Source organism: Accipiter gentilis, chromosome 6, assembly GCF_929443795.1.
Source record: "Accipiter gentilis chromosome 6, bAccGen1.1, whole genome shotgun sequence".
Classification (NCBI taxonomy): domain Eukaryota; kingdom Metazoa; phylum Chordata; class Aves; order Accipitriformes; family Accipitridae; genus Astur; species Astur gentilis.
Genome location: NC_064885.1, coordinates 4,127,826 through 4,154,688, shown reverse-complemented (window position 1 = coordinate 4,154,688; position 26,863 = coordinate 4,127,826). Strand labels below are relative to the sequence as shown.

The window sequence follows — 26,863 nt, the reverse complement described above, 5'->3', positions numbered from 1 at the left end:
TTGTTTCAGGACACTGCCCTCAGCAACCTGCTGTAGTTGTCCCTGCTCTGAGCAGGGGTTTAGACTGGACAATCTCCTGAGGTCCCTTCCAACCTCAGCTATTCTGCAAGTCTGCAATTTTGCTGGACTATAAAAACAAGACAGTTCACATCAAAGGAAAATTAAAAAGGTCAGGGACCAGGTTCAGGGGTTAGGGCAGGGCTCAGGGTCAGGAGTCACGTAAACAAAAGCGTAATAAATCTATGGCCTCATCTCCTTAGCTTTCATCATTTATTCAGGAATGTAAGTACAATTAAGTGGCTTGGGTTATTTGTCTTAAAAACCCACTCAGGAATGTAAGCAAGAACATGGAGGTGTCACATGGCTAACAATACTCTTCAAAAATTCATTGAAGATAGCCCCATAAATATCCAAGATAAAATACCAACCTCAATGTTTTTTAACTCTCCAATTTTAAGTACTGTAAATGGAATTCGTATACAGAAACATTAACAGCTTTCCAACAGTGGACTTGCAGCTCCTAGACACCAGAGAAATACTTGCTTGTTAATAATCCAGGTGCTATGACCAAGATGCTTGTGTGCCAAATGTGAATGGCCTGAGCTTACATTTACACAACTAATTTAACATTTCCTTGTTTGTCAAGTTCCACAATAGCAAGTTCTTTCAAGATGCGTATTCTTGAGTCAGTGGCTTTCATATTCATCTTGTTCATCTGCGAAACGCTCAGTGCTGCTCTGTAAGACAAAAGCAAACTGTTTAGCAAAACAGAGTATCAAACATCGGGTCTGGCAGAAAAAGGCTAAAAAGCACGTACTGTTTAATGAATGATTTTTGCAAGTGCTCTGCAATTCTCATTCAGATATTGTCATCAACTTTTCTGCGCTACTTCAAATTGAGAACAGTCATTTGCTAATCCAACCTTAGGGTTAAAGAGACAGAATTCCTGAGTTAAAAACTTCCTCATTTTTAACATCAGCCTGCAAGAAATCTGCAGCACACAGCCCAGACAGGGCTCAGGGCTTGGGGAGGCAGGAGGAGCTGGTGTGGGGAGGGCAGGGTTCAGGAGTCACGGTTCAGCATTAGGGCTTTGCTTTTCCGGTCTGGATGCAGATTCCAAAAGCTAAAAGGGTTTGGCGGTCTGACTGTGTCAGCAGAACTTCCCTGAATAGACCCAGTTTTGGACATCTGTACAGTGAAACCAGAGTGGAAAAAGAACCTGACGTGCAGTTTTGAAAACGATCAAATCATACAAGCCATTTTTACACAAATTAATTTAGGGGGCTTTGTATGATGGCCTAACACTTTGGGGTGTGTACCTAACCAAGAAGAGTGTAGGGGAGTAAAAACAAATTATAAAGTTGTAACATAGCAGCAAATGGTTAACTAGCTGGTTTTGTTTTCTTTGAAAAGGCTGAATTTCTTTACAGCTTACAAAATCCTTACTAATGAATGGCTTTAAGTCTTACCTGTTCTTATTTACAATGAAGTGGTTAAATAACTCCTTGTACAAATTGTTCAGGTCTGCTAGTTTAACAGTACTTCTGATAGTCCTTGGTACAGTCATAAGTGTTTCCTCAGTCAATGGTTTGAATTGCGATTCTAAAAAATGGGAAATAGAAGATACTTGTTTCTTCAGAAATTAGGCCAAAGCTAGGAAGTACTTTCACTACTTTTTAAGAAACCCCCTAAATGGGTCTAAAGAAAATATTTTCTAGCAGGAGGAAGGAGAGACAGAAAATAGTCCCTCCAAACTATCATCATATCTACAGACCCAGGGAAAAATCATTTAATTTGAGATCTGATGGGGATTAATAAATTTGGTTTGTCAGTGACTAGTTTTTATCTTTCTTTTTTTTTTTTTTTTTTTTTTTTAAAGAACTAGGAAAATTCCTTTCTGTAAGTAGGGATAAATGGATTAAACAAGACCTATTTCTATGGTAAGACTAGTACCTCATTTCTTCCAGACCATAAACACAACACTACCCACTTCTATACCATCAAAAACAAGAAAAACTCCCAGAGACATGGGAACTATATGTGGAATATAACTAAGGGCTCGCTTGCTTTTATTAGTCTAAATTCTTCACTTCACATAAAAGCAGTAGTTCCTAATGCTTGAGAGTGAAAACAGTGAATTTGCTGTGCATCATAGGCTCTATGTTCTTTAAATAAAAGAGCTCAGAAACCATACCTAGGTCTCAGCCTATTCCTACTACTGTGAGATTTGGCCCTATTGTACTAGGGGTAAAACAGGCCTTATTTGTCAGCTGAAGTTATTTACAGTGTCTGCCTTTTTCAGAAAGTAAGACAGTTTAATTCATTACTCCCTGAATTCTAGATGGTAACTTTGTATGTTTGAATAGCACAGGCCTATTAGAGTTCAATATTGGAGATGGAAGTCTTGAGAGATTGATACTATTCACAAAGCTTACTTACTGGGGCTGAGTGTGAGGGGGAGAAGATCAGTCAAGGGAAAAAAAGAAAACATCAGGAAAATTTTTCTTTCAGTACTTACCTTCAGATGAGCCAGAGGCTGCAGATCCTGAATGGCTAGATGGCTAAAAATAAAGGAGAGATAATGTCAGAATTTGTTGGAATTTTATTTAGAAATTATTTTTTGAAATTTCATTTCTGCATTAGTAGTTACATTTTACTGTTGGATAACCAAGGATCTTGCAGCCACTGAAGTCAACAGCAAAATCTTAGGCATTAAACAAATCCTGGTTTCAAATAAAAAATAAGTTTAAAATGGATACAGAAAGATTTCTATGCAAGTCAGATAAGCCTTTTCAGCTTTCTCCTTTTCATTCCCATCTGGTTGTAGCTGAAAGCACTGTACATGCAGCAAAGGAAAAAGATGGCTTTCCTATTTTCAGGCAACCTTCAGAGGCTGACAGTTCTGACAAGCTGAAGGTAGCTATATCTGACTCTCCTCAGCCAGAAATACAGCACTGACAAAAAAATCCCAGGGCCTTTGTGACATCTTTCCATTCTTTCTGCCTTTCAGAGAACATCTTCGAAACATGCTCAATGACAACATAGGGACTGATACCAATTAAACTGGCCTCAGTAGCTGTAGGATATAGCTACATTTTGCATTGGGCCTGGATTATGCCAGCTGTATGTGAAGTGCTTTAGAATTAAATAATGGGAAGACAGAAATTGAAAGCATTTATCAAGGTAGGAGAAGATATTTGCAAACAAAGAGTGAATGAAGCTGCAAGATACTGGATGGCTTTCATGCAAACCAATTGTGGCAATAAAGGGACAGAAAGCGAGGCATCCTTTGACAGCAGAATAGTCGGCAGTGAGAAGACATGTAGAAGAAGATAAGGTCAATAAGATAATTATACTCTATTAACCTTCTTTAATATTTTGCTTTTAATGTGCGGCCCAGACCAATTTAGCTGTGGGAGAATATCTGACTTTTTAACAAGTATTAGTTTAGATCTATGTTACTCATATTCCAAATTTCATTTAATATTTTACAGGAAATTAAATTTCTCCCCATTTTGATATGCATTTGTTTGGATCAATTACATTCTTCACTCCCACCCAAAGGCCTCTTATATAACACGTTAACAGAACAATAAGATTGACAAGAGCAACCAGCTGCATCTCTGAAAAGAAACAGAAACTTATCCCAATTAAAAAATAAGGGGAACAAAGTCTTCCATCAAAGCAAATTTTTCCTTCGTGGACAATTTAATTGGAACAAATCATACACTTAATCAGTATGCAATAAAAAAGAAAAGGTTTGTTAGAGACTTTAGTCCCATTTCTGAAAAATTCCATTCATTTGAGAGGTATTAAGTCACAAAAACAGCCCTTCTGACTTCAGCTGAGCTATACTCAGGACTAATGGCTTTTGGAATACTGACACTCTGTGGCCTAATTACCTCTTCCACGAGCGATTCCATTTCTTTAACAGTTTGGCAGGTTAACTGCTGTGCTGCAGTCTGTTCTTCTCCTGACAGAGGTAAGCGCTAGGAAAAAAAACAGAGAACTCTGATACTTTCAGTTCCTAGGGTGATGATATTTACAGAAGAACTCAATGTTTGTGTAGCGCTTTTCTCATGGAAACTAATAGTAGGCTCCTACTTTCCTTCAAATGAAAGCAAATTTACAAGCAAAGTATTTCTGAAAAATCCAACCATAATATTCCTTTAGCATCAATACTATAAATGATTGAACAGAAAGAAGATAAATTACTCGACAGAAGAAGTATTTCACTTAAAGACTTACATTTCTCCGTAACAGTTTAATCCATCTTTGGTTTAGGAAATATACAAAGTACAAGAAAATCTTTATCTAAAAGGTCTAAATATAACTCAAGAGACAAGAGTCTTCCACTTTAACAAAATCTAAATATGAAATTATTCTTGGCAGCATGTCCTTGGAACACAGGGAAAGAAAATATTTTTTCCTTTCTGTGACATACAACCACTGTCTTTTAAATCATTATACAGTATATTTTATCCATAAAGAAAGACTTAGCAGTAACTTGTCTAGAGCTGTTGACAGATTAAACACAATCTTGGGGCACTGTCATTAGAACATTAAAGTGAGAGCTGAGATCTGGGAATATGTTTTAGTCACACCAGTTCTGTCTTTGCCACTAGACTATCAATTAGCTTTTTTCATCTAAATCATCTGATTCGTAAAGGGACAAAATTAATGCTTTCACAACCTCTTCAAAACTGTAATGAAGCAGTGTCTGAAGACCACTTACGAAAATGTGTTGTTTGTTGTAGGGTTTTTTTTAATAGATAGATAGGCACTATCATACTGAGAAAAACTTAACAACTTTGCACTAATAACAATTCCACCGCATATATTACAATGCATTGGTTTTAACTGACTCACTTCAGACAGTGAAAATAAATTTGCCATTTAAAAGATTTTTTGCCTTTTAATATTGGTTTCGCGTTCTAATTTCTTTAAAGCGGCTACTTTTAAAAAAAAGTCAGTATAGAAGTGGGACACAGCTGTGCAGAGAGGCATCAATTTCTATGAAACTGTTCAAACGTGTGTCACACTATTGACGCTATTATGGCATTACTTCCAACTCCAAAACTGAATACCACTAGCTTAACTGTTGAGTAATGAATCAGGCTTGTGATTTACAAAAAGAGCTCCAATCTTGCAAACATTTCTTCCGGTAAATGGTCTTCTTATCTTCTAAGAGTCCTCTAAGAGTCTGCACATATAACAGTTTCCAATGGAACTACTCACATCTACATTCAAGGTTACACAAATACGTGTTCATTTACAGGAGTGAGACTCAAGTAGTTAAAATGAAAATACTACCTCAAGATCAGTATGTTGCTGTACTGCCTGAATCATCTTCATTGTGTTCTCTAGAGCAGCACGGATGCCCTTCATGGATTCCCTCTGCTCTATAGAAACTTTTTCCAGCTGCATACATAACGTTTTATACCGAGATTTCACCACTGAGAGTTCTTCCAAGACAGCGACTGGATTTTCCTACGTAGAAATTAAAAGTACATTTAAACTATTTAAGAAGACAAAATTAATGTGGCCATATACCAATTAGAAGTGTAGTCATTAGAGACACTAAAATATACCATGAAATGACCCTTTACAATGAAAAGTGTAGCAGTGAGCATCTGTTTCATCTATACATTTATTTTTTCATAAGCAAAAATGATACGTAGTGTTAATAAAACAGCATAAATCTTTGGTTCCACAACAAATACAGGAGGATGAAATTACTGTGCTGGTGGATGTTAATGGCTTTTCTGAGTTGGAATAAGTTAAGGACTTCTAAACTAAAAAGATTATTTTTCCACTATATGTTACAATATACATGGAGACAAGGACTTATTTAAAAAATCCTTTACATGCTGCCATTTATTGTTTTCCTCTTCCTCTCATCTGTCCCCCAAATCTGAATTTAGACATTGCTTATTAGCAAGTTTATCTTTTGATCTCAGAGCAAGGATGTGTTTTAGCTCAGATTGGAATCTGTCTCTTAAATTTAGGTATAACACTACTACTCATTTCTCAAAGCAGAACATGGGCAAATTTCACTATACCAAGAAAGGAAGGGGGTTTTGTTGGTTTCTGCACTGAATTCATATTAGGCCAGTTATCTTGATATACGATGCAAGAAATACTTTATAATAACGATAAAAACCTAACAACTAGATAAAAGAATAGCCACCTATATTTTAGGATTAAAGAAAATTACCCATTTATTACCAACTTCATGCAAAATGCAATAAAATCTATTAATTTAATCTAAAAATACTACCTCTGCTGCTGGATTATCAGGAAGACTTTTCATTATTTCAAACTCCAGTCTGTGTTGAATATAATCCAGATCAGATTCTGCCTTCTGGAACTAAAATATTTAAGGTCAGCCACAGTATATTAAAAAACAAAAATTGCAGACAAAACCCAACCATTTGCGTTTCCTGTATTTCAGGAAAGCAGAAGCCAGATGCCTCTGATTTAAAGGCTCATGTACTATAAAAGTAGATTTCTATTCCTCCAATCTATTCCATTACCTAATGTTTGCCAATTACACTGACACACTTCTAGCCTGAAACATATAAAGCAATAAACTTTCAGACTTAACATAACCATTTTCCTCTCACATGTAAGAATTACATGGGTGTACACACACACACTTCTATTAATTTTACCCTCTTTCCATTTGTCTAACCCAAATTACCCAGTTGTTCTCTTTGTATCTTGCCACTAGTACCTTTTTCATGCAGGCCCCCCAAAATGCATGAAAACACTTCTATCTCTTATGTTACACGCCCTTGCAATGCCAAACCTCTCAAGATGAAGTTTTTAAGTAGTATACCAAAGAGGTAAGTTCTATCAATAGAAAAGAACACGCATCTTTTTAAAAGTGATCTTCACTCAATGCAGGAGGTGTTTGATTTTTTTACCCTGAGATATTAACATATTTTCCATCAATTTTTACAGCTTCTTGGCTAACTGCTGCTCTTTTCAAACATTAAAAGTTCTGTTAGCAAAACTGCAAAACTCCATTATTTACACAGCAGAGATTATGAATAAGTGTTCAGGATCCAAGCATATCAACAGAGATTTTATTATGAATTATATTAGGAATGCATTCTCTCAGATGGTTCTAATACCCATAATACATTTTATTATTCCCCAATAAACCAGACTGATAAATAGATAATAAAATTGATGACATCACATTTCTTTCCCTGGGATAAATAAGCCACCAGAGAATTCTCTAATTGCCTTGTAAAACAGTCTGCTGATAGCATTATTACTTAATTAATTTTAGTCTGCAACTTTAATACCTATTAAGGACTTCTGTCCTTAAGAAGTCCTTCTGTTTAAAGAAAGGCAGTTTTCCCAGTTCACAAACAACTCATGAATTTCTTATCGTAATGATTTGGTGATTTTACAGTCACAGAAGAGGCAATGATGAAAGCAAGTTAAAAATGCTCGTAACTTACTGAGTGTGGTTTTCAGAATTTATACTGAGATTAACCCTGAAGTAATCATTACAACTTTTTAAAGGATGAAATAAGGCTATATTTGTTACTGTACCCCAAAGTACTATCTGGCAGGGCTATAATGGTAGCTACAGTGACAAACTTCAGTAGTCTTTGGATGTAGCCTGTACTCAGGCCTGGATACCAAAAGGATGTTTATGTTTTAAACATCAGCCTTGAATTCCACCTTCAGGAGCTGCCATTAATACCTTTGAGGATCTGGAACTTCAGATAGCCTAAAGGAATGGTGTTCGATCCAAGATGTTCTACAAGAAAAATCCCCTTTCTGACATAGTGAAAATGTGTGATGTTTCGTACACATACACACCTTCAGCAAATTTTCAAATAATAGCTTAAGAAAAGAAAAATAAATCTAGTAAAGACCTCAAGCATCTATAAATCAAAGGGAGAGCTTTCATCCATTACTCCCATAACTTACCATCTACCCAACAAAACTCCTTCCCATATCCACCCCAGAAACCAGTCATGATAAAATGTGAGGATAAAATAGTTTTTATTACACCATGTATTTTTAAAGAGTTCATGAGGGAATTTCTCCTAAATGCTCAATCGTTTCTGTTCTCCTCCACCAGCAAACATTTTTAGGTTTTCATTTCTAGAGGCAGGCACACCAAAAAGGTAATTTTTTTGCTTTTCTCCAACTCCTCTATCTGATTAATAATTATTGGGAAAGCAGACACTGAATATGGGTGGCTTTTAAAATTATCCATGAAGGTCTGTTCCTAAATATTCAATATTGATAATTTGAGATTTACAGAACGACAGTAAGCAACTAATACCATACTACTACTATAATTCAAGGCATTAAAAATTGAATGTGAAGCTGAATGCTTATCCATTGTGTGGCTATAATTTTAAGATTTGTGCTTAATGAAAATACTAACACAGTATCACTGCTTCCTCCTGAAAGTATGCTAACTCCAAAAGAAACAAATTTTATTATCAGCAATTTCAAAGCATGTTTATAAGCACTGCCATATGTTCCTCCTTTACGATCCATTTTTCCTTTATTTTATAAATATTTATTTCTTGCTCTATTTCAGGAAGCATACACCTGCAGAAATCGCACCTTAATGTTATAGGTTAGGACCGCTCGTATGATGAGTACTGTACATCAATCACACAGAAAATGCAGTTTGTGAAATGTAAATTTGTAATTTACTCACAGGCTTAGAAGAAAGTGTTAGAAACTGTGAGGCAAGACTCAAGCCATTGCTGCATACTCTGCTTTCAGATGCTTTGACAATACTATTGCACTGCTAGCTGTAAAGTACAGTAGTGCAATAAAGTCAGAGCATTCGTTAGCAGCAAGAACTCTGTACAAGTAATCAATACACAAAATACGTATTGGAAAAAAATAGGTCGAGTCAGATAGTGGTTTCTGTGGATCATGGAGAATTGGATAAGGTTAAGGTTCACGAAGTCCTAATAGAGGCACACAAGAACTCACATATTTCAAGACATTACTATTATTCATAATCCCTGTCATTCCACTGACCAAGAAGGGGGGAAAAAAAGGAGGAAAACACCCAACAAAACACTCAACAGATCTGTCAGAAATTCAATTTCAAACAATTTGTTGCTCTTTTTAACTGGAAACTACGATTCCAAATTTATTTATTCCTTAGATTTGCCTCATAGCAAGCAAAGATTCTAAACTGCTATCAGACAGATGTTCTTAAACTGCATTACAGGGAACATTTTCTGGACACCAGAGTTTATTCTTCTCATTTGCAGGTGTTGAATACACTTAAACACACACTCATTTCCCAACATAGTGGATGTACATTACCACGTAGACCACATAGAAGTTAGAGCACTATCAAAGTGGGCATGTATTTCATAAATCTCAATAAATGTGTTTCTTTTTAACAAAACCAGTAACTTCATATAAAAAGTTTGAGAACTCTTAGGGTCTGAAGGTGCTAAGATTCTTAACAACAAAATGCAAAGTAACAGAGGAATGGAGAGATAGGTGATTGCTGATGCATACAGAGCAACAACCTGAGTCAACTCCACACCTGTAACATTTCCCTAGAACACACTGTAGGAAATAAGAATTCTATACAGTGTTCTTCCCTCTTTGCAGGGCACTTATTTCTAAAGAAACATACACACAGAGTTTATGGTATTTGTCATTAAAAGACCAGTTAACATTTCTCCTTGGCAAATAACAAGAAGACAGTGAGAGGAAAAAAAAAAATATCAGTGGCAATCTCATTTTACAGTTGTTTTGCAAATCACCTTCTGGTCTCAGACAGTGACTTTTGACTTGTGACTAGAAGAAGAAGAATGAATAACGTAGATAGTATTGCTGGCCAATGCCCTTTTAACATTGCACTGCTTTTTGTGCATGATCACTAGTAGTACAACATAAAAAGGGCACTGGACAGACACCACTCAAAGGAAAAAGTAGATCCACTATACTAAAAATACAGAAATTAACTAAATTGCTCTGAATGAAGCACTCTCAACTCATCTGACACTTTATCCATTTGTTATCAAATTTTACTAAATGGATGTCCACACAAAATTTCTTTCAGTGTGAACTGCTGAAGTGCATACTGGAAGGCACTGGCACAGCACGTGAAGTCCTGGGCATTAAAGGTTAATGAAATGGTTGTTATACAGAAGGATACATTTATCACCAGCAACTACCATGTACTATATTTTCATTAGAGGCCTGACTCTGTGTCTGCTGAAGCTGTTGGAAAGATCTCCGGCCCCAGCTAACTTCAGTGAACGCTGGTGCAGCACAGTCTCAGGTGCCCAATTCCTAAAATACAGCACCCAGTATGCTTATTTAAATTGTTAATAAGTTAGCTTTACAATCTTTTGTGTAATGAATCTCATATTGTAGATCTTATGGTTCATTCAGCTCTTCTTGTTAATATACTTTGAGCAATAGTCTCAAAGAACCATCAATAACCTGGCATTTTCACACACATTGTTCTTTTTAAGCACCTACAAATTAGTTTATCCCTGGTTCCATGAGACTAAAATGAAGCTTTCCATGAAACGCATGTCAAAACCTCTGGGGAGGTAAGAAGCATTTTTTTATCACACTACTGTGGAGAGAGCTGACTTCCACAGGAGATCCAGGAAGAAGAAACAATAAGCAGAAGGAAGAGCAAGAGACACAAAGCTGCGAGACATAGTTGCCACTGTACATATTCTGATTAACTTAAACAATGAAGAAGAGAAGTATTGCACTTTTGAATGAGGTTTGTATACAGGAAATTAATAAGTGAGATTGTTCGAGGTGTATTTAAGAAAACACCCTTTTCTTAAAAAAAAGGCAAAAAAACCCAGGTGAAGATGCAACTGCCTTGTGCCACCCAGCAGTTTTAATGGAAGAAGGCAGCCAGGCATACCATCTTCCATCTTCTGCTAGAAGAAATTAACAGAAGAATCATACAGAAAAATGAAGAATAACAGGGTGAAATCAAAATCAATTTGTTTTTCAAATGGATTACCCAAAGATTTGGTGTAATTAGAACAGGGTGGAAGACGGAGCTATAATCTCAAAACCTCTGGAAGTTGTTAGGTGCCATCTGTGCAGATAATTGACCCGAATGAGCTCTTCACCTTGAAATTATTTGCGCAATGATCATTTTGGTCTACTCGTAAAGCAGATCATAAGACAGTGTCCCATTACTGTCTTCTTCCACTACTATATATAAAAGCCCCTTTTAGCTTTAAGGGGGCCAAAATACCTCTCCAATTATTTACATGTCCTAAAATTAGAATCGCTAATCAGCAAACTTTAAAAGACTTTCAATAAAACACAGAAATAAACCATAACATAAAAATAATCAACATCTAACCTGAGCATTTCTAAACGGATTTACACGGAAAGAAAAACATGCTACAAGGAAAAAAGAAATTGCTCAACAAACTAGGTTTTACCAAAAAAAACCCCCACAAATGAATACTGACAAACGATATGGAGAGATCAAGTTTACACTATGGGCAAGGCTGAGGTTCTGAATTTGAAATTAGAACAACTTCAGAGCTCTGACAAGAATGTAGTATGTCGAATTCAAATACTGTATATTACCATTCTAAGCGTTCAGTTTGATGACTGCAGTTCAGTAGCTAAAGGAGAACAAGCACCCCCTCAAAAGCATGGTTTATTCAAAGGAAAAAAAAAACCAAAACAAAACACACCACCTTGTTTTTAAAGTGAAGTAAAACTGATAATTGGGTAAGATAATTTGAATTCTCTGATCTTTCGACTAATGCAAGTATTTTGGCATTGATTTAAATTCTTACTTTTTATTCCTTAACAGAAAAAGTATTGTCACTTAAAATATTCACTCAGAAGTGTCTTACTTCTGTAATGACATGCACGTCACTGAATGAGGTGACAAAGGCATGTTAGCAGAACAAGCTCACGTTTAGACAACTTTCAGCCAGTTGTTTCTTTTCGGACAATGGAAACTTAGTTGCCTACTGTTCCTAATGCTTTAAGGGGCACTTTCTGGTGGTGCTGGAGCAAAGTGACTGAAGGAGCAATAAAGTAAGGAAAAGTAACCAAACCAAGGTTAAACACTGGGCATTAAGGAGTGCACCAATTTTGTGTATTGAAGTGAAAGTCTATCCCTTAGCCTAATGACTGCTAATGTGGATATACAATAGTCCCCACCATGTTCCCCCACTGCTCCTCCTGACTTCTCCTGGATATTTCACTTTGATGATGTTACTGTGTACAGATAAAAACTAGGAGACTATTAAACTAATTTTTATTTATTTCTTAATGAGAACTTGAAACCAAGATTGTCAAGAGGAGAAAAAAACCCCAAAGACAAATCTATTGTATTATTTGTCTCTGTATTGAATAATGTACTTTTTTCTCCACGAGGACACTTGCAGTTTATCAATTAAGGTACCTAACACTGCTGCTAGGACAATTAAAATGACAAAAAACTTCTGGAAGTTTCCCAGCAAAATCCAAAGAAGCATCCTCTTTTGGAGAGCTATGTCAGTACAAGCATTTTAATTTCTGTAAGGACTTAGGAATAGAAATTAATATTCTCTATTAAGCATTTGGATGCATAAAATATTCCCAAAGCATTTTCACTAAAAAAAAATATGTGTAAACAAGTTTACATTATATAGAATGAAGACCAAGACTTGAAGGATGCCGCAAGGAACTTGTCCGTTTAAAGAGGCAGTTTCCCAATATGTAAAAGCACAACATAGCTCTTTTTTTTTTCTTTTTTTTTTTTTTCCCCCTTTTTTTCTTTTTTTTCGCTTTCCCGTGAGCAGGGCAGGCAGAAGGGCGGCTATTACATAAGGCAGCTCGGTCTTTGCCCGCAGGGGCTGGCTCCGAGAGCGCCGAAACCGAGTTAAACGCTGTGAAAAGAACTACGCGAACTTGAACGGCTGAAGGAAAAGCCACCCTCTCCTCAGGACTGGCTACAGCCCACACCTCGCCAAGAAGGAACGGCTGAAAGGGCCGGCGAGCTCCTCACGACGGACAGACGGACAGGGGGTCCCGCTGCCGCCCCGCTCCTCTCCTCAGAGCGAACGGCCCGGCCCCGCAGCGCCCACCGGCGGCGAGGCGATGGGGGGGGCCGGGGGGGAGGCTCCCCCGGCTCTTCTCCCGCTCACCGGCCCCGCGGATCTTGCCCCGTTCTCCCGGGAAGAGGAGAAGGGGAGGTTGAGGCGCGGCAGCGCCGCAGGCCCCGGCGGGAAGCCATCCCGGCGGGAAGCCATCCCGCCGCATCGCCCCGCTTTTCCTCCACCTCCCCCCCCCCCCTCCGCTACCGGCGCGAATGAAACAGCCCAGCCCGCCCTCTCCTCCCCCGGACACCCCCCGCAGGGAAAATGGTCTAGCCCAGGTGAGAGCTCCACCCTCACCCCTCGCTGAGAGAAAATGGACTAGTCCGAGAGCGCTCTCCTCTACACCGCCTTACCCCCCTCCCCCACCGCGACGGGGAAATGAAATGAAATGAAACGGACCGGACCGGACCGATCCGGCCGCGCCCCTCAACGGCCCCGTTCCCCCCACCCCGCCACGGAAAGCAATAAACGCTCACGGGACTGCGCGGAACCCGCCCCATCCATCCACCCACCCACACTCCCCCCGCCCCCCCCCCCCAGGTGAGAGGGAAATGGCCGGGCCCTGCCCCCGCGCTGAGGGGGTGAATGGAGCGGCACCATCAAGCCCCGCCCCCCCCGGGGGGGTGGAAGCAGAATGGACCGGCCCGGCCGAACTCGCCTGACCCGAACGGCGGTCGCCCCTTCGAGGGCCGCGCGGGCTCCGCTCAGAGCCCGGATGGGGCGCGGGCGCGGCGTGAGGGGAGAGCGGTCGCTCTCCCCTCACGCCCCTCAGCCGCGCCCGCTACCCCCCCCCTCCCCTCCCCGCCCTTTTCCCTCCCTCAAGCGACAGCCCCGCGCCCTCCGAGGCGCTCCAACCGCCATCCCGCCGTCCTCCGACCCCGCCGTCCCTCAGCCCGGCCGCCGCCCGGACTCACCATGGTCTCGAGCCTGGTAACCGCCGTCTCCATGTTGAATAGTTGACATTCCTCAGGCGGCGGCGGGGAGATACCCACCCCCCGCTCCGCAGGATGGGAGAGTCGGCGGTCCCCATTGGGCAGCTGTCACTCGCCGCTCGCCTCCCATTGGCTGGCCGCTGACAGAGAGCGCTCGCTATTGGGTCGAGAAGAATGTAAACCCTCTTCGAGGTAGGGGGGAGCCCATTGGTTGGTAGAAAATCTGCAGCTAGCGATTGGCTAGGTGGGGGGGGCGCCGCGAGCCGCTATTGGTCCAGAGTGGAATCTAGCGGTGATTGGCTGGAGTAGGGAGCGGAGCGCTGCAATTGGCGGGAAGTGGAGCGGTCGATTAGCCGCGGTCCGTCTCTGGCGGGGGGTGTGGGGGGGAAAGCCCCGGTCACCTCCTCCGGTTCCCTCCGGCGGGCCGGTGCTTCCTCCACCATTCAACCCGATTGGCCTTTTCCAGCCGAGCGGTGTCCCGCAGCTGATTGGCGGGGCTGAAAAACCTTTATCCAATAGCGGGGCGGATCACCTCAGTGCGCCCCAGGACGGGGCGGAGCAGCCGCTAGGGCCGCGATTGGCCTTTCGCCGCTCCCGTCGAGCTCGGGCCCGCGTCCGTCCAACGGCCAATCAGCGGGCGGCTAGCATGGGCCGCGGGGAGAGAGAGCGGGCGGGGAGGGGGGAGACGGCAGAGAGCGGCGCTCCCATTGGCTGAGCGCGGCGCGGGGAGCGGTTTGAATCGGCGGCGGCGGCGGGCGGGGAGGTGAGCGGCGGCTGAGGGGGGGGGGGGGGACGGCGACTGAGGGGATCCCCCCCCCCCCCCCCGCCCCGCCCGTGTCCTCGGTCACCCGTGACCATGAGGCAGTTCTGTGTGAGGAATCGCCCGCTCCTCGGTGCGGGGTCCCCGGAGAACGGGGCTGGCCCCACGCAGGAGCGGGGAGGCGGCGGGGGTCGCGCCGAGGGGGGTGGGTGTGTGTGAGGTGCGGCTGCTCAGGTAACGCCCGAGCGAGAACCGACGGTCAGGGAAGCGCTGGGCTCGCTTTCTGCGGTTTCTTCGTGCCTTTCGTCTACGCTCCGCGCAAACTTCCCAAAATGCAGTATTTATCACTTCAGGATAAAGAAAACCCGTCAATAAAAGCCCGGGTAAACCGGTACTTTTTATGTTGTTCACTCTCTCGTGTGCAAACACATCCTCGTGGATCGTAGGAACTTCAGAGAAGGATATATTTCTAGTCGGTTGTATGTAATGCTTCTAGCAGGACAACCGTGAATAACTTCTGACTGGATTTTTGAGGTGCAGTCCACGTTCTTCCCTACCTATTTGGTGATAGCTCTGTCTTCACATGAAAGTGGGTATGTTTTCTATACATTAATTTTAAATGTGTCTTCTTTAACAGTAATGGCAAAGTATAAGAAATGCAGACGAAAACAGAGAGCCCGAGCAAAATTTCTACTGGGAAAAAAACGAGATGCTGCAAACCTCCAGGGCTCAGGTTGTCCTCCTCCACGGTAAGAGGCTCAGTTTGAACTTTTCCATTTAACTCAGTCTCTGGGTCCACTGTTTGCTCGCAATGGCTCATGGAACTGAGGTAATAGAACCATGTTTGAAGCCTATTTGCATCCTGGCATGGATGCTGTAGAATTGTTTCATCTTGTGTATCTTCCAGTACTCTACCTATCGTTAACTTCAATATGCAGGAAAAGCAATTTGGATAAAAATATATTGCAAATATGATTCCCCCACCTTTATCGAACTGTATTTTGGTCTTTCCTGGTCTCTGTGGTCATGTTTACTCTGTTGTCACCTGCTGTTTCTGGTGCTTGTAATTTCCAGATGATTGGTCACAGTGAACTTTTTTAAAGGTTGAAATGATAAATATAACTATGGCCTCATTCTGAAATGTTCTGTCCCAGGCCAGCAGGTGATCTTCCTCTGAACACGTCACCTGTCCCAAGCCATCTGTCCTCACTCTGGTCGTTAGCCTTGCCCAGTATAAAAAATGTGGTAAAACCCTTTACAACAGCAGCATCATTTTTGTATTGTTGGTGCCAGAACACGGTTGCACAGGTAAGTTTTCTACTTCTCTATTTTTGCCAGTGTGTGTGGTTGTTCTTAGCGCTCAGATGCAGGATATACAGTCACATTTGAAAACTAAGCTGTAAGTGTAGTTATGTCTATTGAAACATCTAAAGTGTATTTAGTGTTTACTGTTGAAGGAATAAATATGAGAAGAGTGTCAAGGCAACTGTGGACGTGAAATGCATACGTGCAATTGTAGGGTTTTTTATTGGAATATCAGGAGGATTTGCAGTGACAGAGGGTGCAGTCTTTCTTTCATAGCGGAAATGATTGTGTGAATTTTTCAGGTCAACCGTGAATTATACTTTAGAATTCATAGATGAAGTTAAAGTTTGGGTTTTTTTAGAAAGTCACTCCTTGGGTTCCTGCCAAGGAAATATTTGGTGACGTTTTGTATCTTTGTGTTGCACCTTTCCATTGACTGCAATGAGAAGACCTTGCGACAGAACTTTCAGTAGTAATCATAGTCCTGTCTCTGGTAACACAACGTGGTGAAAACACTTACCTGGTTTTTTTTTTATGCTTAGAGTTTTAAGGTGGTTAAAGACACCGTATTTCCATCACAAATCTACTTAAGGGAGCTAAATACGTTCAGAGAGCAGCTGGAAAAGTTGGAAACTGAATTTTCCAGACTACAAGGATTACTCCAGGTCAGTCTCAATCCCAGTGGGGCAGGGTAATGTTTGCTTGTGTAAGCACGTAAGGAACTGTGGTCAGTGCAGATGAACTGCAACCTTAAGAGCTTCTCATTGGGCATTCTTTGCTTTCAGCATTACTGAACTGCGGTTACCTCACGGCTAGAGGGAAGCGGTTTGCTGGCAAGCCTCATAAGAGGCTTTTTATGTCGTTCTGGATCAACTGAAACCAGAAATTTTGTCCTCTGAAATTCCATCTACTTTTGGCAGTGGATTTAGTATTCTTTTGTTTATTTTCAGATGAATGGAACTGCAGCCTTGTCTTCGGAAAATTCTCTTTGTCAAAGGTGTAATAAACCAGTTCTAGGTGCTCCTGTAGAAGTGCAGATGGGCCTCCAGTCATCAGTATGTGGGCCTTCCACAACACAGCTGCAGCCTGTATCTGCACCTGCTCCACCTCTTCCTCCGCCGCCGCCACCACCACCACCACTGCCCCCACCAAAACTGCCTCCAGCACCTCTCCCCCTCAAACGGGGTGATGGCTCTAAAGCACTTCTGGTAGGGAGTAAGAGGGTTCCTCTATTTCTTTTTTCTCATGGCTGGGTTCTCTGGACCTGGTTTCATTGGGAATCTGTGTCTTTGTGAATGCTCAGTCACTTGGCGATCCTAATTTCCCTTCCAACCACCTTTGTTTTCAGGCACCACCAATGAAAAACGATGGGCCGATGCAGATCACTCTCAAAGACCTCCTGAATGTTAAACTGAAGAAGACAAACAGCAACCTGAGAATGGACAAGGTAAACCGGAGGACACATGGATAAGAGGATGTGGTGTATCGAGGCAAACTCCATGCTGGAACTGGTGTATTTCCTGCAACGCTTCTTTTAGCCCCTCAGAATTTTTTCAAGAAACTAGCTCTTCTCTTCCAAAACCCCAGTGATCAGCTTTAAGTAATCCTTCTAATTCTGCACCTGGGCATTTGAAGTGAAGAAATTAAGTGTCTAACTCCAATCTCAGCTGGCATGCAGGACAGTTCTCCTAATTTTAGAGAAAGCATGTAGCTTTCTTGTAGCTTTATGTCTGTGTGTTACCAATAGATTTTGGGCTGTCTTTTGCCCAGCTGAAATCTTGTTTGCAAAAGGGGTTTTTTTTTCATAAATCTATTTTTGTCCAAGGCACATTCAAATCTTAATGAGTCAAAAAAGCATAAGCGCCATAAACCACAGAAGTCATTCAGAGTATAAATATTAAACAGATTTAAGGTCAGCGAGGCCTTCTAAAGTTTATTTGTGGTAACATTTCTTTTCTCACTCTAGGCAGAATCGCCAGTGAAGACACGCAGGGCATTAATTACAGTCTCGGATTTACAGAGTGTTAGTCTGAGACCTAAATCCAAGCCATCAGCTCACGTTACAAACTCCTTAATGTAAGATGCTTTCTTCCTTTCTTTGATGTTAGATTTTTCTATTCTAAACAGTGATTAACATTGTGTACAGAGCGGAAAATATTTTATTTTAACAACTTGTTTTGTTCTTTCAGTACCCCTCTTAAAAATCAGTTAGATCTTCGAAAACATCTGAAGAAAGTCAATATACAAAGGTAAGTTCCCTCCTATTATCTTGTTTTGTTTTTTCTAGAAAAAAATAAGAGAACTAAGCATACTTCCCCTTTTTTCCAATCTTTTCAGAAGTCCTGGTGGCACTCCACTAAATAGTAAAGAAAACATTGAATGCGGGTCTGGGTTGACACCAATTATGACACAGGCACTACGGCGCAAGTTTCAGGCAAGTCATGGTGTTTCTCTTTTTGGAATGACACACTGGCCTTAAAATCCAGAGAATTTCATACTGATTCTCTTCCCTACAGTGCAGGACGTATGTATTATGTATGTTACAGTCTCTCCATAATTCTCATCCAAAAGTGCTAAGTACCCAGAAATAAGGGTGCTTGTTTTGCTGATTCCTGTTTTAATGGTAAGGTGACTGCAGAATGGAAATGCCATTGCCCGTCTTTCAGCAGGTTATTTGACAACGCCAAGGTGAAAAGTTGCTTTTTTTGGTGGCCATTCTAGTGCCTTGATGCAATCTCTAACTTCGTAGTTCCGGTTTGCAGGAGAACAAAACCTGAGGGTTAATAATGTATTTTTAAGGATTTGCTGCATCTGTTTTCTTTTGTGGTGTCAGTTAAGAATTGCACTATATTTTATCATGGTCATAATTAGCACTAAGTTCATCCTCCAAGATCTGACCCTTTTCTTGTTTTGACAGATGGCTCATCCAAAGAGTCCCTCGCCTGCCCGGTTAAGCACAGCCAACAGCTTTGATGAACAAAAGTAGATTTATGGAACAAAGTATTTTTCATTTGTGGTCAGGAAGCCACTTGAATCCCATTTTTATCTCACTCAGGCATATGCATTTGTAAGTAAATCTGCTGCATGTGAGAACAGGGAATTAAGAAATCCCATTAGCAGATATCTGCTTTTTAAAGACAGTGTCTTTCTAATGTGTCTCAATCTGGTTGCATCTTCTCTGTTAATGGAAAAAAAAACCCAAACCAACAAACAAACATGAAATTTTGTGACTCTTTTGCTACCTGGCCGCTGCTGAAGCGGGGACTGTGATGCTCCCAGCACTGCTGCTTCTTGTAATATAAATATGCGTGTGTCTGCTGAAATTCCGTAGTGTTTTCACATTTATTTTTTTTTAACAAAAGAGATCTTGAGGGTAATTATACTGGCTCAAAGAAAAGCAGCAGTTTAGCAGTCTAATGTCACCGAAGTGAAAGGCTGCAAGTTTCCACAACAATTCCATCGCGTGGCTAAGAACCTATGAAGCAACTGCACTCTGCGTCGCTTTTGGCTGGCGTCGGATCACCCGTCGTGCGAGAAGACTGCGCCGCGTAAAGGCAAGTGACCGAGAGCCTCCTCTGAAGTCAAATTCACCGAGACCTTCTGCGACTCCCGGTCGGGACAAGGACCTGCTCTCGCCCGCCGCCGCACCCGCTTATCCGGAGCGATGAGGGTGGAGGGCGAGTTCTGGTGGCACGACGACGGCCCCACGGCAGAACCGAACAGCTGGGACCGTCGGGAGAGTTGCATCGCTGATGATGTCATGTCCGACGCTCACCCGCTCCGCCGTCTCGCCGCTGCCGGCTGAGCGTTGCCGCGCTGTGTCTCTTGCAGCCCACCCCCCCTGCCCTCCCGTTGTGCCTCTGCGCACCCCCTCGCCGCCTGGCACCCGCCGCACGTGGAGCCCCCCTCTCACGTCACCACCGCGTCCCCATCCCAGCGGTGATGACGTCCGCTTCGCTCACACCAACCTCCCTCCCACCAAGGGGGGGGGCCGCGCATGCGCAGGGGGCGTGGCCGGGGCCGAGGCGCCGCCCCTTCCGGGCAGGCGAGGCGGTGGCGGAGCGGGGCTATGCCGCTGCCGGCCGGCCTGACCGGGGCGGCGGCGGGAGCCATGGCGGCGGCGGCGGCGGTGGGACCCATGAGCCTGCGGGAGCTGCTGCTGTCCGCCACGGCCGCCGCCGAGGGAAGCGGCGCGGCGACGGGTCCGGGAGCCGGCGATGAGGAGGTGTGCGTGGTGGGCATCTTCGGGAAGACGGCGTTGCAGCTCTGCTCCGAGAAGGCGGCCCTGGTGAGCACCGTCTGCGACCGGCAGGTCTTCCCCCTCTTCGAGCAGGAGGACCCCGAGCTGACGGACGGAGCTCCCGGGCAGGAGGGAGAGCCGGCGGCCAAGGACTACAACCAGCTGCAGGCCTACTACAGCCAGGAGAGCCGGGTGCTGTACCTGGTGCTCACCTCCATCTGCGACACGCCGCAGCTGCTGCGGGCCTGCGGGGATCTGGCGGCGGCCGAGAGCAGGGAAAGCGGGCCCGGGCATCCCTCCGGTGGCCCGGCCCCGCTGCCTCACGCCGAGGCCCACGAGTTCTGGAAGCACCAGGAGAAGCTGCACTGCCTGAGCCTCCTCTACCTCTTCTCCGTCTGCCACATCCTGCTGCTGGTGCACCCCACCTGCTCCTTCGACATCACCTACGACCGCGTCTTCAGGGCGCTGGACGGGCTGCGGCAGAAGGTCCTGCCCTCCCTGAAGGCTGCCATCAAAGACTGCCCGGTCGGCAAGGAGTGGAAGCTCAACTGCAGGCCGTGCCCTCCGCGCCTCCTCTTCCTCTTCCAGCTCAACGGGGCCCTGAAGGTGGATCCCCTCCCAGGCAGGGGCCAGGACCCCTGCGGTCACCTGGAAAAGCCACCCCCCAAGAAGCACTCCCCCAAGAGGAGGTTGCAACATGCTCTGGAGGATCAGATCTACCGCATCTTCCGCAAGAGCAGGGTGTTAACCAACCAGAGCATCAACTGCCTCTTCACCGTGCCTGCCAACCAGGCTTTCGTGTACATTGTGGCTGGTGGGGCCCAGGACGGAGACGATCCCGTGGCCATGCTTCTTGACCAACTCAGGAACAACTGCACCATGAGAGAGACCGACTCGCTGCTGGCTCCCACCCTCTCGGGACCCAGGAGGTATCAGATGATGCGCCATGGCAGGCAGCAGCTGTCCTTCCACGCGGAGAGCAGCAGCAGCAGCTCCAGCTCCTCTGGACAGCTTGTGGACTGTACCCTCAAGGAGTTCTTGTGGCAGCACGTGGAGCTGGTGCTCAGCAAGAAGGGCTTCGATGACAGCGTGGGGAGGAACCCGCAGCCCTCTCACTTCGAGCTCCCGACCTACCAGAAGTGGGTTGCTGCGGCTTTAAAGCTGTACGAAGTGACCATTGAAGGCAAAGATGATGACCCGACCTCTCTCACCGGGGAACTGAGCTCAAAAATCATGGGTAGCATCAAAGTCTTGGAAGGCTATTTAGATATAGACACCAAGTTCTCGGAAAACCGTTGCCAGAAAGCTCTCCCCATGGCCCACAGCGCCTATCAGTCCAACCTGCCCCACAATTACACCATGACGGTCCATAAGAACCAACTGGCACAGGCCTTGCGTGTGTACAGTCAGCATGCCCGCGGCCCAGCCTTTCATAAGTACGCCATGCAACTGAACGAGGACTGTTACAAGTTCTGGAGCAACGGGCATCAGCTTTGCGAAGAGCGAAGTTTAACTGACCAGCACTGCGTGCATAAGTTTCATCTGCTCCCAAAAGCAGGTAAAGCAGCTCATTTGTAATTGGGTTTCGTGGTTTAGTTTTTTATCTGCTTTAAAAATGTCTTAGGCTGAAAACACTGACTTTTGCATGTTTATGGAAAAGGAAAGCTTTGCAGCTTTAAAGCTTCATCTTTGTACAGTGGGTTTAATTATAGCTGAGCTGTCGCACAGGTTTCCTTTATGTTGAATAATGTTTAGGAGTAAGTCTCCTGTTAGTAGTAACTTTGATTTTAGTAGTAACTGATTCTGTCTTCTTAATTAGAAGCATTACACTGGAGCTCTTATAACAATAGATGTGTAAGAGAACAAAAGTTCTCTGGGAAGCATAGATGCCTCCCCCCCCCCCTTTTTTTTTTTAAATAGCTTGATTGATGTCAATCAAGGACTAGAAACTGTCTGATACACATTTATTGCAGGCATTTAGGCCTTTTAGGAAGAGGTTGTAAAGCCAAAGAAGATTCAGTTTAGTGGTATTACCTGCACTGGAACTTTGTATTAAAAGTGGGAAAGGGAGGTGTTGCTTGACAAACCGGTATTGCTGGCAAATAATTTTGCATATGTGTATAGCGAGGAGGAAGCAGTGGATGAAGGGACTTAAAGAATCTCTAGAAATGGTGAACAATTTATCTAGGGTTTGACTGATTTTTTTTCTTTTAGGGGAAAAGCCAGAAGCAGACAGAAATCCTCCAGTTCTGTACCACAACAGCCGGGCTCGTTCTACTGGTGCCTGTAACTGTGGAAGGAAGCAAGCTCCTCGGGATGACCCCTTTGATATCAAAGCAGCTAATTATGACTTCTACCAGGTAACTGTTAGGTCTTTTTGCTTCAAGCATTGCTTTTGCTTCATCAACAAAGTCTGTAACCTGAAGTGACTACAAGTTTCCTCTCAACCTTATCAACTTGTAAATGTTGCTTGGGGAAGATATTTGTGAGAGCAGAAACTGCTTGCACGATGGCCTGACCAGAGTGGGCAGTTCTTTACCAGTGCATGCATGCAGGAGCATCTATTTACGCTTCAGGTGTGTTGGTTCATGTGAATTTTAAATCCATCATGTCTGTGGGCTGTATTCCCATTGCTGCTTTGGTTCTCACGCAGCGCAGAGCTCTTGAATCTTAACTGTTAGGACTCTGAACTCCCTCATCTCTGAGGTGGAAGATGGAAAGTTAACCATGTTTTCTTTCTCATAGCTGCTGGAAGAAAAATGCTGTGGGAAACTGGAGCACATCAACTTTCCCGTATTTCAGCCAAGCACACCAGATCCGGCACCTGCTCGGGATGAGTCATCTCCTGCCCCTCCGGAAGGCGAGATTGAGAAACTTAAAGAAAAAGAACCTCAGACTCAGGGAGAAAGCACAGGCCTGAGCTTAGCCCTCAGCCTGGGTCAGTCGACAGGCAGCTTGGGCACTTACCCGCCTGACGCCCAGGGTGGAGGGGATAACGCAGAAAGTCATGGGCAGAGTGGGGACTCCAAAAGTGAGAAAAGGCCAAGCCTGGTAGATCGCCAGGCATCCACTGTCGAGTACCTCCCTGGGATGCTCCATTCTAACTGCCCCAAAGGCCTTTTGCCCAAATTCTCCAGTTGGTCACTGGTTAAGCTGGGGCCTGCTAAGGCTTACAACTTCCACACAGGCTTAGATCAACAAGGCTTTATCCCGGGAACCAACTATTTAATGCCTTGGGACATCGTCATCAGGACGAGAACTGAAGATGAAGGAGACTTAGATACCAATTCCTGGCCTGCACCTAACAAGGCTATTCCTGGAAAAAGAAGTGCAGTTGTGATGGGAAGAGGAAGACGGAGAGATGACATAGCTCGAGCTTTTGTAGGATTTGAATATGAAGATGCACGTGGTAGGAGGTTCATGTGTTCAGGGCCTGATAAGGTCATGAAGGTGATGGGAGGGGGGCCAAAGGAATCCGCCATCAAAGCCCTCAATTCTGACATGCCACTGTACATCCTGTCGTCGACTCAGGGACGAGGACTGAAGCCGCATTACGCTCAGTTCATGAGACTCTTTGTCGTGGTTCCTGATGCTCCACTGCAGATCACATTAACGCCTCAGGTAAGAAATGGAAGAGGGAATCTGGTAACTGCAGAGACAGGGTTGGTTGTTACATCGCTAATTGCAGGACCGGAAGGCACAAGGGTGATAGGCAAAGGGTGTCAGAGGGATGCTACAAGAAACTCTTTCCAACTCGGACCAACTTCGGTCAAGTTCTCTAAGGCAGTAGTCGCCAAAGTATCTGTTTTATAAACAGGTTTGTTTTTTTTAAACTTCAAGATTGGCTTATGCCAGCTTTATACTTTGTATAAAGTAAGTTTTAAAAAATATTTTATCAAGGATTAATTAGTAGCATTCTATACTGTAATAATTGCTTCTTTTTAAAGATAACAAGTGAGTAATGACTGTAAGAATTTATCATTTTAAATGTCATAGACAAAAGCAGTGACTCATTTCTGAGATTAATTATTATTAGTTACCCTTTGAATTGAGGAGGTGAAAAGGTGGTGGCTTTTTTAATTGGAGACTTTTTTTTTCCATTTTCAAAAGCATACTAAAAAAAACAGAGAAAAAGCTCCATTTAGACTTTCTTACTTTTTAAGGTAGTAAAATATTAGCAAGTGTATCTTCAATTACTGCTATATGAAATACCATGCGCACGTAAGTACTTATTATTTGTTAGTATATGGCAAGAAAATTGGTGTTTATTGAATAGTAGTGTCACTGATAAGTCAGCACAAAAGGCATCTGTATGGGCGGGGAGGCAGATTTGGGACACTCTGTAACCCTTTGATCTGTTTGGGAAGTGCCACAAGATCCTTAATACTGAGTCACAAAACAGTGGAGTTGGCTTCTTTTATGGGACACCTTCAATGACTCAGATATGAACCTGCTTTGGTTTAGAAGTTAAAGGGAGAATCCTGACTGAAACCTGACAGCAGCACCAAAATGTCAGTGCGGTTAGCAATTTGTCATGTTACTGTTTGAAACTGAGGCAAGAATTGAAGGTGCAGTTTGTGCCAATACTTCTTTTGCTCTTCATTCCCAGCTTACAGCTTTTGACTCCTAAGGGTGTGGGTTTTATTTGGAATATCTGTTATGCTATGCGTTGTGGGTTCCACGCATCAGTTCCTCATGTGAATAAGACTTTCTGAGTCTTTTAATGCGAATTGTACAAGAGCCCTATTAAATGTTGCTGAAATCCTTGAAAACTCACGTTCGTTTAGAGTGAGGTAGCAGCTCCAGGGGTATCTGTGCTACAGTGTTGAAATCCGCTGTTACCGCAGCATTTACTACTGCCCGAGAGGGGAATGGCTTGTGTTTGTATTGTGGATCTCTTTGGTAGGACCTAATCTGCAGCCTTAAATTCAGCACCTTCACTGGGATAAAATGGGGAATTTATGGATGTCTCACAATAACGGCACAGTGGTTTCCTGGAATGTGCTCAAGTGGATGAGAACCGGGTTGTAGGCAAGACTTAAGGGACTTTTTCTTGGATTCAGCTGGCTTTTAAGTTTTGGGTGTTGTTGTGGTTTTGTTTTGGTTGGTTGGTTGGTTTTTTATTCTAATGATGTTTGATCATGTACTACTTTTGTTTTCAGGTTCAGCCAGGACCACCACCTTGTCCTGTATTTTACCCTGAGAAGCAGGAAATAACCCTTCCATCTGATGGACTGTGGGTGCTTCGATTTCCTTACGCATATGTGACGGAACGCGGACCCTGCTTTCCTCCCAAAGAAAGCCAACAATTAATGAGTTACAAAGTTCTCCGGGGAATACTGAAAGCAATTACACAATAAGAATTATTCTGGTAGATTGATTTTAGTTTAAAAGGACTATCTTCAATCCAAATCATGGATTTTGATTCATGTCGGTTACCCAACAGCTATCACTGCAATCTAGTGAAGGCCACTGTATTTCACTGGAACAGAGTCAGATTGAAAATAAGGTCTTATATCAAAGTGGATAAAGAAATCCAGGAGACATGTAAATTTTCCCTTTGTTACATTTTCATATGTAAGAAATAAAAGCTGGTTATTGCAATAGACTGAGCCTGTATTACTAGATCTCTTGACGGTAGTGCTTTTCCCCATCATATCTTTCTACATCCATCTTTCTAGGTACATATTTAGGAATATTTAAAGATTAGCATTGCCTGGAATCAAGAGTTTCCTTTGTCATATTGAGGTAATGATGGGCAGAATATTTGCTCATTTTCTAAACAAGCTATTGGTATGGAAACAATAGATGCTTTTAATGTGGTGATGTGAGAAATGGTTTGTGTTTGATCTTGTCTTTTGGGGGGTGGGGAGAAGGCATTGCTGTTATGATTTGTATTGACACCATAGCCAGGAACTGTGCTTACTGATATCAAGTTGAAATGTTTTACTGTATTTGTATTCATAGATCAGATTTTGTTAAAAGGCTGGCTTAATTTCGTTATTTTGGAACAGACGCTCTCTCTGGAAACTAAACCTGCTGGTAAATGTGTGGAAAACAAGGCTGTATGAGCTTGTTCATTATAAGTAACTGCAGCTTAATTGTCAGTATAGCTTGACTTGTAGTGATTAAACAGACTTTTGGTTGCTAAAAGGACGGTTTTGGCCCAGTTTGAATCTCATGGAGGGAGTTTGGGTAATTATACTGCGCTTTCCAAAAGATGTGCTACATGATGCACTGAACGGCCGCTTAAATCCTGCGAGCTTTACCCGTGGCTCTCGGTGCCAAAGCATTAGTCACAGTAAATCAACTTCTGACTTCTCGTCGAGGTAAGATGTATTAGTGATAGCGGCTGTACGCGGAGACCTAATTTCATTTCTAGAATATTTGTTTTTAATTAGCACGCATACAAAATTTAATTTGCCCTTTTGTTACAATACAGTAATTACACCGCGTGACCGGAGCCGAGACCTGGTTTCTGTTTGGCGTAGGACATCTCTGATCAGCTGTCTGTGGAGAACAT

General features: G+C 43.2%; 3 protein-coding genes across 6 annotated transcripts; 2 read left to right on the top strand and 1 right to left on the bottom strand.

Moving 5' to 3' along the window:
• Positions 1-256: 256 nt before the first annotated feature.
• SKA2 (spindle and kinetochore associated complex subunit 2) lies at positions 257-14,125 on the bottom strand. 3 transcript variants are annotated; one of them, XM_049803136.1, is made up of 7 exons: positions 14,018-14,125; positions 6,281-6,370; positions 5,314-5,490; positions 3,903-3,989; positions 2,519-2,561; positions 1,470-1,602; positions 257-737 (listed from the first exon to the last, which is right to left on the bottom strand). In XM_049803136.1, the coding sequence occupies exons 1-7, from the start codon at positions 14,048-14,050 to the stop codon at positions 611-613; spliced, it is 690 nt and encodes a 229-aa protein (XP_049659093.1). In that variant the 5' UTR covers positions 14,051-14,125; the 3' UTR covers positions 257-610. The 3 variants fall into 3 exon arrangements, with proteins under 3 accessions (XP_049659093.1, XP_049659094.1, XP_049659095.1); XM_049803138.1 differs by lacking the exon at positions 257-737 and adding an exon at positions 807-922; XM_049803137.1 differs by lacking the exon at positions 6,281-6,370.
• A 648-nt stretch (positions 14,126-14,773) lies between these two features.
• PRR11 (proline rich 11) lies at positions 14,774-19,409 on the top strand. Of its 2 annotated transcripts, none has more exons than XM_049803134.1 (10): positions 14,774-14,798; positions 15,433-15,544; positions 15,950-16,103; positions 16,643-16,765; positions 17,051-17,308; positions 17,449-17,547; positions 18,067-18,176; positions 18,290-18,349; positions 18,438-18,534; positions 19,018-19,409. In XM_049803134.1, the coding sequence occupies exons 2-10, from the start codon at positions 15,435-15,437 to the stop codon at positions 19,084-19,086; spliced, it is 1,080 nt and encodes a 359-aa protein (XP_049659091.1). In that variant the 5' UTR covers positions 14,774-14,798; positions 15,433-15,434; the 3' UTR covers positions 19,087-19,409. The 2 variants fall into 2 exon arrangements, with proteins under 2 accessions (XP_049659091.1, XP_049659090.1); XM_049803133.1 differs by lacking the exon at positions 14,774-14,798 and adding an exon at positions 15,062-15,329.
• A 688-nt stretch (positions 19,410-20,097) lies between these two features.
• SMG8 (SMG8 nonsense mediated mRNA decay factor) lies at positions 20,098-26,496 on the top strand. The gene is made up of 4 exons (XM_049803238.1): positions 20,098-21,898; positions 22,555-22,700; positions 23,086-23,961; positions 25,503-26,496. Exons 1-4 carry the CDS (start codon positions 20,098-20,100, stop codon positions 25,698-25,700), a joined length of 3,021 nt encoding a protein of 1,006 aa, XP_049659195.1. The 3' UTR covers positions 25,701-26,496.
• The last annotated feature ends 367 nt before the right edge of the window (positions 26,497-26,863 follow it).

Coding starts and splice junctions, on each gene's coding strand:
- SMG8 (XM_049803238.1), top strand. CDS start 20,098: ATGCGCAGGGGGCGTGGCCGGGGCCGAGGCGCCGCCCCTTCCGGGCAG. Junction 22,701..23,085: donor CTAATTATGACTTCTACCAG/GTAACTGTTAGG, acceptor TCTTTCTCATAG/CTGCTGGAAGAAAAATGCTG. Junction 23,962..25,502: donor AGATCACATTAACGCCTCAG/GTAAGAAATGGA, acceptor TTTTGTTTTCAG/GTTCAGCCAGGACCACCACC.
- SKA2 (XM_049803136.1), bottom strand. CDS start 14,050: ATGGAGACGGCGGTTACCAGGCTCGAGACCATG. Junction 5,491..6,280: donor CTGATAATCCAGCAGCAGAG/GTAGTATTTTTA, acceptor ATTTCTACGTAG/GAAAATCCAGTCGCTGTCTT. Junction 3,990..5,313: donor AGCAACATACTGATCTTGAG/GTAGTATTTTCA, acceptor TTTTTTTCCTAG/CGCTTACCTCTGTCAGGAGA.
- PRR11 (XM_049803134.1), top strand. CDS start 15,435: ATGGCAAAGTATAAGAAATGCAGACGAAAACAGAGAGCCCGAGCAAAA. Junction 15,545..15,949: donor TCAGGTTGTCCTCCTCCACG/GTAAGAGGCTCA, acceptor GTTCTGTCCCAG/GCCAGCAGGTGATCTTCCTC. Junction 17,309..17,448: donor ATGGCTCTAAAGCACTTCTG/GTAGGGAGTAAG, acceptor CTTTGTTTTCAG/GCACCACCAATGAAAAACGA.